The sequence below is a fragment of the Ahaetulla prasina genome, chromosome 4, assembly GCF_028640845.1.
Source record: "Ahaetulla prasina isolate Xishuangbanna chromosome 4, ASM2864084v1, whole genome shotgun sequence".
Classification (NCBI taxonomy): domain Eukaryota; kingdom Metazoa; phylum Chordata; class Lepidosauria; order Squamata; family Colubridae; genus Ahaetulla; species Ahaetulla prasina.
The window spans coordinates 54,209,032-54,219,583 of NC_080542.1; the positions used below are offsets into that span (position 1 = coordinate 54,209,032).

The 10,552-nt window shown below is 37.1% G+C and overlaps 1 protein-coding gene across 1 annotated transcript; it reads left to right on the forward strand.

Annotated features, from left to right (window-relative positions):
- Positions 1-1,507: 1,507 nt before the first annotated feature.
- On the forward strand, positions 1,508-9,890 carry LOC131198197 (mucin-3B-like). Its single transcript, XM_058182696.1, has 8 exons — positions 1,508-1,556; positions 2,559-2,798; positions 4,466-4,576; positions 5,162-5,280; positions 5,928-5,986; positions 6,539-6,693; positions 8,903-9,065; positions 9,887-9,890. Exons 1-8 carry the CDS (start codon positions 1,508-1,510, stop codon positions 9,888-9,890), a joined length of 900 nt encoding a protein of 299 aa, XP_058038679.1.
- Positions 9,891-10,552: the final 662 nt, after the last annotated feature.

Sequence of the window (10,552 nt, forward strand, 5' to 3'; positions counted from 1 at the left end):
TCTTCATTTTCCTCATAGGTACTGAATAGCTTCGGTGCCCCCTAGTGCCTGACGAAAGCCTTTCTGTAGGGTCTCTGCTCAGCTTTTTTAGGAGTCCTGAAAGAATTATGATTCACACTTTCTCCAGGAAAGGAGAAGCCCTGCCATTTTCACTGCTTGAAGCACTGCTGTCTGTTTTTCAGAGTCATAAAGGTGACGTGTTGAAAAACTACTACCCAGCCATGAAATACATGTCCATAATATATGCTGCCCAGAATTGCTTCTAGTGAAATGGGTGGCTATACAATTGGATGACTAAATAGAATTTGCTTTAAGCCAGGTTGCTGTTTTCTGTCTCGTGTCCCTGTGTGGCCATATCTATCAATTGTGGGTCTATAATGGCTAGCTACATTTCATGGCTGACTCCAGGTTTGGGAGAAACCAGGGAGTGGCGGTGGGTTTGGCAAGCTTATTTGGCTGTGCTCTAATCAATATAAAATGACTGGATTTAATACATGTAAATTTTCCATAGTAGTCCAGATTGAATTTTTTTTTCAGGAATGTTATGAGAGCATATTCTCCAGATGATAGTTGCTTGAAAGCTTCCTTCGTTCTATTGAACTGTAGGTGCCAATGTGTAATAAGGCCCAGATTTCCAAAGTGAAGTCAAATTCACCTTCACTAATGAAAGATCTCTTGATGACCTTTGGCTAGAAACTTTCTCTTAGCCCAGGCTGCCATGCAAGGTTGAGGTTATGTGGAAAAATTAAAATTGGGGGGGGGGATGTTATATATATATATATCATTTTGAACATCGGACAAGGAAAATAAATCTAACTAATAATCACATATAAAATGGTAAAGAAATAAAAAGATGGTTTAACAAATACCTTTCAAATATTGTTTTAAAGCCCTGGCCCAGCCTTTTTCATTGCTGTTAACCTTCCAAGAATCATATGGGGTCAATAGCACCAACCTCCATGTTCCAGATTGAAGAAATGAGATGATAATCAACAAACACCATGCCCAGGACTATGATCAAGCTTCCTGGAGCTAATTATACTATTTGTACCTGCTGTAAGAATACATTTATCATGGTATGAGAGATAAAAAGATATGAAATAAAAGGGGTTATGTGTGTTTGGTATATATGTGCTTGTTTTTCCTCTTGCATTATATTGGCTTGTGAACAAAAGGAATTATCCATCTGATTATTTGAAAAGGAAGACCTGAATCTTTAGGAGTGAGCCTGGAACTCATTTCTCATTTACATTGACTCACAAAGTAGCAGCTTGATTTTATTGCCCTTTCTGCACACCCAGACTTTGTGATAGAAGAAAAAAACACCGTATCAGTTCACTGTGAGCTGATCAGCTTTCCTTTTCCGTCTTTCAGGTGTCCAAGGTCCTCAGTTCTACCTTTCTTTCTTTAGGAAACAGAGTAAGGTCCTCAAGTAAGGTGCTTGAGTCTCACCTGAGTAACATTGATTTGGATTCAATCCTAGGCTTTTGAGAAACAATCTAAAATGATGACGTGGGCTCTCTTTCTCTTCTTTCTTGTCCCTTGTGCTAAAGCAGGTGAGTATGGCCAAAGATATAAACAACTCTTCAAACAGAATGCAGAATCAGAATTATTTCTGCTTGTCTCTTAATCAGAAAAGTCGAATTAAATATAACTCAGTGTTTGTGCTCGTTCTGGTGCAATTGTAAATGTCTGAAGTAATTCCTAAGAATAATGTCTTAGGCAGATTCTCTTCTGTGCATTTTCCAAAGTGGGATGAATGACTATAGGTATAGAAATACTTTTAGCTATATTCTGTAGTTGCATTTTATGACTTGATAATTCAGTAATTAATTGCTTGATATAACCAAAACTTTCTAACTAGCCGTAAAGACATTTTGACGTACAAGAAAAACTAGAAGAGTTTCTGGCTAGAAAACATGTTAAGGAGTAGGGGAATTTATGGAGCTGTTGTGAACATGAATGAATAATTAGATTGACATGAAATATAAATTATAAATTGATCTAAGATACCAATATAATTATTAGATCAATAAACTCTGTCAAAAATAGTTTGAAAATCTCATATTCTAAAGGTTACAACATGAGAATAGGCATCTTAGTTTATATATGATTGCTTCATCTATAAATCATACATTTTTTTGTAAAAAGTCAAGTAACATCTCTTCCAAAGTTTAAAGTATTTTTAACCAAAATGCAATTTGATGCCAACTTTTTTATTAGCTGTTTATTAATATTAATTTACTGTAAATGTTTAGCAGTTGAATCACAATAGCTATTTTAGCTTTTTTCCCAAAAAGAAAAATGTCTCGGAAACTCAGCTCCCCCCCCCAGGGCCTGGCTTAGGGAATGCATGGAAGGCTCTTTTTAAGAATATGTGGGTTAGGATTTTACTATTCCTGTGTGATGTCTATTAACTTTGGATTGTTATAAAATATTTATGTGTTTTATGACTACACAATGCCCAGATTTCTTTTGACAATGGGAAGCCACAGACATTTCATAAACAAAAATGACAATTTCCAAATTACATTGATAAGTGGGATTTTTTCTTCTAGAGCTATGCTACAATGGTGGAACATTTGATGGGATCAAATGCATCTGTGATGAGGATTTATACTATGGGCCCAAATGTGAATTCCTTGTTCAAGAAAGCCTCAATGGCACTGTTACAACAAGTATAACAACAAGTGGTCTCTCAGGAGAAATACGCACCTCTCCAACACACCCTGCTGGTACTAGAGCCACCTCACACCCTACCATCCCTAACAGAACTACAAGCACAACTACCACAAGTCGTGAGTATCAGTTTTCATTTGACCCATATGCTTGTCTCATTCCTATTTTAAACTTTTCAAAATTCATGACAATTTTCTCTTCTGTTCCTATGATCGGATTATGGTGACCTTTGGTCTGAAACATAGCTTGGATCTTCTATTTTTTTTTTTTTAGAAATGGGTATAGTTTAGGGCAGATTGAGTATGAATGGGATTAGCCACTATTTATCACATTTCTATGCAAAATACTGCCTTGTATGTGTGCCTGTGACTGTAGCCTAATCATATGAAGTGATTCTCCCTCCATATTGATGATATTTGTGGCTTTCCCTACATAGTGACTGTTCCCTCGTCTCTCATTACTGGCGATCCTGGCTGAGGTAGCTGAGAATGATATTTAAGCAGGGAAATTGACAGCTCCTTTGGGAGGTGGCTGCCTTGTGCTAGGACTCTGGAATAACATGAGAGCATTGAGCATTCACGATCTTTAGCTTCTACAGATTACTCCATGCTCACAGATGAATTGTTTTCACATTTTGCCAAATTTTGGTTAAAACCTAGAAGGATGCATGGTATGCAGAACTCAAATTTCTGGAGACATCTGTCCAGGATCAACATCATTATCAGTGTTTATTTGAATCCTTTCTTTGAAATATAAATGTGTTAAAGAGAGATTGAAGTACTGATTTGGAGTGTTAACAGTCTTCAAACATTTAAAAAGCAACAGAGAAAGATTTTCTTATGGAAAAGGCAAGATACAAGACTTCTCTTTTCATTTTTTTTTAAAAAAAACCTCAGTTGAACTGACCACATTTTTCACTTCATTGCTTGAAAAACCGACCTGTTCTCTTGGCCAATATTGGTTTAGAGATTGAAAAATTTGAAAAGCAGTTACAACTGATGTCATATTTATTTATTTTTTATTTATTTATTTTGTCAAACACAACAATATATCTAAGTATAAGCTTGAAATAACCATACAAATTGAATACAGTCAAAGGGAACAATAGGACAGAAACGGTAGGCACGCTGGTGCTCTTATGCACCTCCCTTACAGACTTCTTAGGAATGGGGTGAGGTTAACAATAGACAGTCTTAGGTTAAATGTTTGGGGATTTGGGGATGAGACCATGGAGTCAGGTAGTGCATTCCAGACATTAACAACTCTGTTACTGAAGTCATATTTTCTACAGTCAAGATTGGAGCGGTTTACTTTAAGTTTAAATCTATTGTGTGCTCATGTATTATTGCGATTGAAGCTGAAGTAGTCTTCGACAGGAAGGACATTGTAGCAGATGATTTTATGAGTTATACTCAGGTCATGCCGAAGACGGCGTAGTTCTAAATTTTCTAAACCCAGGATTTAAAGTCTGGTGGCAATGAATACATGTGAGCTCATTTATCTGCTAGATTGTTCATTTTATTATATGTAATTAAGAGTAATGCTTCTGCTTAAATTGCCATTTTATAAGAATAGATTATAATTTCCAAATCTATATAAGGGAACTGTTCCAGTGGTGGGTTGCTACTGGTTCGCCCTGGATCGGGTGAACCAGTAGCGGTGGTGGGAGGCTCTACCACCCGCCTGGACATTTCTGCGCATGCGCAGAAGTGTTGCACGCACCCACGAGTGAACCAGCAGCGATGGGATTTGAAACCCACTACTGAACTGTTCCATTCTGTTCCAGAGATATGCCAGAACGGTGGAACGTATGATGGAATCAAGTGCCTCTGTAATGAGGATTTCTTCTATGGACCCAAGTGTGAATTCTTCTTGGATGCAATTCTACTCCCTGAATGTAAGTACAACCAGGGAGAGTCTGATGGCAGCCTAAAACAAATTCTTGCTTCCAGGTATGTTGGATTACCATACTAGAATGAGGAGATTGCATATGGAAGAACTAAGTTTGGAAAATGTGTCTTAATAGAAGCTCCATTATAGTGCATGCAAACGAGGAACATGTAGGAAAATAGATAGCTCTCTATTCCAACTTCTGCCTATCTGGGAAGGATGGTTTATAGTGGTTTGCCTGCCCCAAGCTAAAACGATTAATTTGGAGCTAATGTTTTCCCCGCACATGGCTACACAGGCCTCATTAATAGTTGAGAAAATATGCCTGTTCTGTGCTAAATAATATGGTTTTTTAATCTAAGAAGAATCATGGAGGAGGGATTTGGAGATTGCCACAAAAATACCTGATTAGTCATTTACTGCTTCTTTTATCATGAAATGAAAAGTTTTCAAACCAGATGAGGGCCTTTGGATTTAGGCATTTGAAACGGTGTTGGAGAATGGGAACATTTTGCCTGTCACATTTTAGAGTTCCTTTACCCACAAGTAACTTGTTGAGGTTCCTATGAATATTTTTTCCCCTCTCTTTTAGTATATGTGACCATTACTGTCGAAGCTCAGGTGAGGGTTACTAACAGAGAGTTCAAGAAATCTCTGGAAGACTTAAGCTCTAACTATTATCGGGAAATTCAGGCTCAGTTTAAAAAGCAGGTACGATTTACTGGATCAAAGAAATACCCTACACTACATCTGATCAATGTCACCATTTCAATGTAATGTATCTTACACTCTTCTTTAACCAAGGCCAGCACTCCTATTTATTTATTTATTTATTTATTTATTTAGTCACAACAATATATATAGGTATTATACAAAAGATTATATAGTATATAAACATATATATAAGTAAATATTAGGAGGTATATATATATATATATATATATATATATATATATAATTATATATATATATATATATATATGAAGAAGAAAAAGAAAAACAATAGGACAGGAACGGTAGGCACGTTTGTGCTTTATGCACGCCCCTTATGGTCCTCTTAGGAATGCGGTGAGGTCAATATTAGATTGACCTCCTAATTTTAATTTAATAAATTATTAAATTAAATTAATTTAATAAAACCTCCTAATTTTAATTTAACCTCCTAATATTAGATTGACCTCCTAATTCATATCAAGAATGTGTCTTCTTCCCAATCAAAAACTTGCTTCTTGGACAGCTGGAGAATTAGACAAAACATAGCACAGACCACAATGCTTTAGGAGGCTTGATTCAAGTCTCTTTCCTGGCATAGGTTTCTTTGTTTATGAAGGCTTTCTTTTACTTTTTCTACCTTGTAGATGAGACGTGTTTATGGTGCTGTCCCTGGATACCATGATGTGGAGATCTTACGAATGAGGTGGGGGTCTAAAAGAGGCTTTGGGATGATGAGCCATCGAGTGAACTTGAATAGGAGTAGAAGTTTTCTCCCATTGTGGATCCTCTGTTTTGGCTTAAGCAACTCTTCTTCAGATTTCTTTTTTTAACAATGTGGATAGACCAGGGCCTGAGCAGGGAAGGAACCAAGTGTGGCTAGAAAATTTGAAGATTGGGCATTTTGCATGTCTTATACATGCTTTCAGTCATCATGTGTTCCAGGAAACATCTGAGGAGGATGAAATAGCTGTTCAAGAGAAGCGCCAACAATGGTGATCTTGCAAGTTAAAACAGTTAGACGTGGATTAAAGTCAAGATTGAAATCCCACTCAGTCAGGAAGCTTCCAGAGGAACTTTGTGCCAGTCTGAAACTCTTATTCTAAGCTCTTTTTTGAGATAGTTGTGTGGATTAAATGAAAAGGACTAAAAGTACTAGTTCATTTTGAATTTGATGGAGGAAAGAGTCTTTATTGTATGAGGGGAAAAAAGGTAGTTCAGCACCTGAGGAATTGTTCTTCCTTCATTTTTTTCTTAGGAATGGCAGTATTATTTTGGATCACAAAGTCATCTCCCAAGTAGTAATAGAGAATAATGAGGAAATGATTCAGCATATAATGGAAGTTATTACAGAGGCAGTGAAATACTCCTTGAAAGATTTACATACCGAAGGAGAGTGTATTGAGCCTTCAGGTACGGTATGGCTGGGTAAACTCTTCTACTTGGATATGGTTTTCCCTGGGTGAGAAATAAGCAAGATTCCTGTCCCTCTCTTCTTTTAAACAAGAGTGTTTTTAGGATGAGCCACCTTTTTTTCTGCAGGCACAAATCTCCTTTTCTACTGGCTTGCACATTTCAATATAGCCACTAGATGGCAGCAAATACATTCTTATTTTTCTATTTGCCCCAAATCAGAGGAGGATTTTCCTTCCCTAAAACTAGTGTTGCCTATGTGAGTTCAGGAAACTGATTATTTTGCTCGGTTTCTTGGGGCAAAAGGGAAGAGGATGCAGGGCTCAAATGCAGCTTTGGTTCATTCTTTAGGTTTTTGTGCTTATAATTCCCTTTTCTTCTGGGGGGAAGGGGCTATGAATATGAATACTTTTGGGGTTTTGCCCAAAAGAACAGACAGAGAAGAGAAGTGGAGATCTTGGGCTCAGCCTCAGATCCCCTCTACTGGGCAGGGAAGAGATTTATAGAACTTGGTTCATCAAGAATGAAAACTGCAGTGCAGAATAAAACAAGGTTTGGACCAAAGATTATAATCGTGTTTCCACTATTCTGGTTTGAAGAAGTAAAGTTAATGGTATCCCTGCACTTTGTTGGGTTGTTTAAAAAGACCTATTTAATTTTATTTTTTTTTGGTGGAGAAGAATTTTGGATGGAATAAACCAAAGTATATAACCACCCAGATAACTAATGAATACAATTATACTTTTTTTTTCCAGGACCAGAACTGTGCTTTGTTCCTTTACCTAACTTGACTCTTATTCCAAGTTTTTCAATAAATGGTATGTTTCAGTAAACAGATGTGTAGATGTGTCAAGATTATCAGGACTTTGTTTTAGTCACGCTAAAATTAGATGTTGTCATTTATGTTCTTCTCTAGCTAGGAACTAGACAATTAAAGTGCCAATTCTTGAGCCAATGGAAAAACATATAAACATAAATTGCTAATCCTGACACTGAAAGAGTAGTGAGGCCTGACTATTATACTATCATTTTTGTTAAAGGAAAAGAGAGGAAAGAGATTGATTCCTTGGCTTCATTTCACCTCCCATTAAGTTTTATCTAGGATGCTACAGCCACACTTCTAAAAATCCACTTACAGTATCTACTTTGAAAACTGACAGAAGGCATCCTGAAGGTAGTTTACTTTCAGGAAGTCAGTGATTTGTCCCTCTTACAAAATAATTTGGAGACGGTTCTCAGCCTCATATCCTGGGGGGCGGGGTTTAGGGTTAGGGAGACAGAACTGGAAATCAGGTAAGATGGCAAGAGGAGCCCCGTCTTGCTCCACACACCCAAAATAATAAGACCTTCTTGAAAGTAAGGCCAAGCACTTATTTCAAGGTTCAAAAAAAATAAAATAACAAAGGGTCTTATTTCTGGAGAAACACGGGTATGTCAGAAGCTGCCTATAGAAAAATTGTGCCAAAGGGAAGAGGAAAAACATTATTTTAAAGCTGGAACAACTAAGGACAAGTTTAACATGGCTGACAATAGGCTGGGAATGAAGAAAAAGCAGTAACTATTAAAGATTTCTTAAGAATTAGGAGGGGGGGAAATCCAGTAATGTTGAGGATGTACTTGCATAATGATGGTAAAACAAAGTGGAAAATTCAAGGTTGAGGAACAAGAATGAAGAAAATATAAAGGGGACTCGGTTCTTTTGCTAAAACTCAATTTGGCCCTAAATAAATATTGTAGTATAAATGGCACAGTAACTGAAGAGAAAAAGCTAAAGATGTACTGTAAGAACACATTTATATGGTGGTTAGGAAGACATGAGGAAGAACTCAAGAAAGATAGAGAAAGATGAGTTTTCAGTCCCGCCATCTTCTTTTGTATTAGAACTTTAATTCTTCCTTGGAGAGCTGTAAATTCTATAAATTCTTCTAAATTTGTTTGTTTCAATTTCTTACAATCATCCTGATTATCTCTTTGAGGTTGTAGTTCTATCATAATTGTGCAGATATCTTTTATTTTCTGCCAAAGAAGGATATTTTTCAAAACTGCTACAAAACTAGTACACGGAGCAGGGTGAGGGAGTAGGATTATCTTGCTATGTTTGAACAAACTTGCTGCCTCAGATCATAGTTGGTTGCAGTATAGTTTGTTCATTTGACCTACATGTATTGCCCATACTTCATTATATATTTAACACCTCTATTTTTTCCAGACTCCTGTAAAAATATTAGTGGTGTGAAGTATGCAGACTACTATTATCCCCACAAAATGAATGGTATTGTGCGCTGTGTCTCAAGATGTGTCAGTGACACTCCGTATTCCTTGAACTGCTTCAATGGTGTTTGCCGTCTTTCTGAAATTGGCCCCCACTGCATGTAAGTAGACAGGAGGAGGAGGAGGAGTATCAAAGGAATCCTTTAGAACGAGGGTTCATTAGGATGTAAATCTTAAATCTTGAACAGTTATTAGATCTAACAGAGATGTTCTCCCATCTAACTACATTTTTCTGCCTGCAGAATCCCACATTTTCCTAAAATCTGTATACAAAGCTGTTATTAATATAGTTGTTATCAAAATGTTTATTTCTTTATTAAATTTGTATGATAAAAATTCCCTATAACTCTGGGAAGTTCACAAGTCAATAGAAAAAAAGAAGAAGAAATACAATAAGAGAAAAGGGCGCCTTTTTAGGCAGGAGGTGTATCACTCCCTCTATCAAAATAGCTCACATCACAGCATGAACCCAACAGGTCACCTCCTTGGCCATTTTTATAACCCAGATCCAGTAAACATGTGACCAAAGTAACAACGCAAAAGGCTTTTCTACTTCATCATGAGTCAGGGTCTCAAATGCATCCAGACTGTGCCATCAGGTCATACCTCAGACACCTTGGTCTGCCCTGCACAGTCAAAATCCATGTTGGAGTTGATCTGAATGACTTTATCCATCAGATAGCCTGCGTAATTCTCACAATGGCCCAGCAGATGTTCTGAAAAGCCATCCCTACCTAACTGAAAACAAATGACCCTGAACATGGCACTGCACAATTATCAGGATGAAATGTAGGTGGGAAAATATTGATATTTGGCCACCCTTATCACCAATAGGTAATCCCTACTATAGTAATCTGATCAGATAATGCAGTCAGCTTGAGTCTTCCATGAGTGCTCCAGATATTTCTGCCGGTGCTTCTAGGTGAGCCAAAGTGAATTCTTGAATTAGTGCAGAGGGAGAGGTTGCATAGGGCAATATGGTCCAAAATTCTGGCCATCTAACTTATTCCAGGCAGTGTCTCAGTCAAACCACTCACCAGATCTTCAGGAAAAACCCTAAGTTATTTTCTGGTATCCCAATGGGTTAATCAATCAATGTAATAAATCGGTAACATTCTATGACAAATGAAGAAAATAAGAAAAGCAGGTAAAATGATTTATTTGGAGTATCAGATTGGGTAAGATGAAAGGGAATTAGTGTCCTAGTATAATTTGGTTGACACTTCAAAAGCGCACTCTTGGAAAACTGACTCTAGCACAAACTCTACAAGGTTAGAGTGATTTGAGGGCAGTACTTTATGAATGAATAAGATACTAAATGAGCATGAATTCCTCTGTGTTTTAATTTTATTTACTTTATTTAGCATATGGCAAAAATGTTAAAAAGCACATCACAGTTACACAATTACCAGATGGTGTTCTGGAACAAAATACTCTAGTGATTGTCTCTTGTGCTTTCATCTTCTCTTGTTTGGATCACAGTAATGACCTTTAGTTGGGGCTGCCTTGGAGTCTATTTGGAAACGAAAGGTAAAGGTTGTCCCTGTCCAGTTATTTCCGACTTTAGAAGGCAATGCTCATCTCTGTT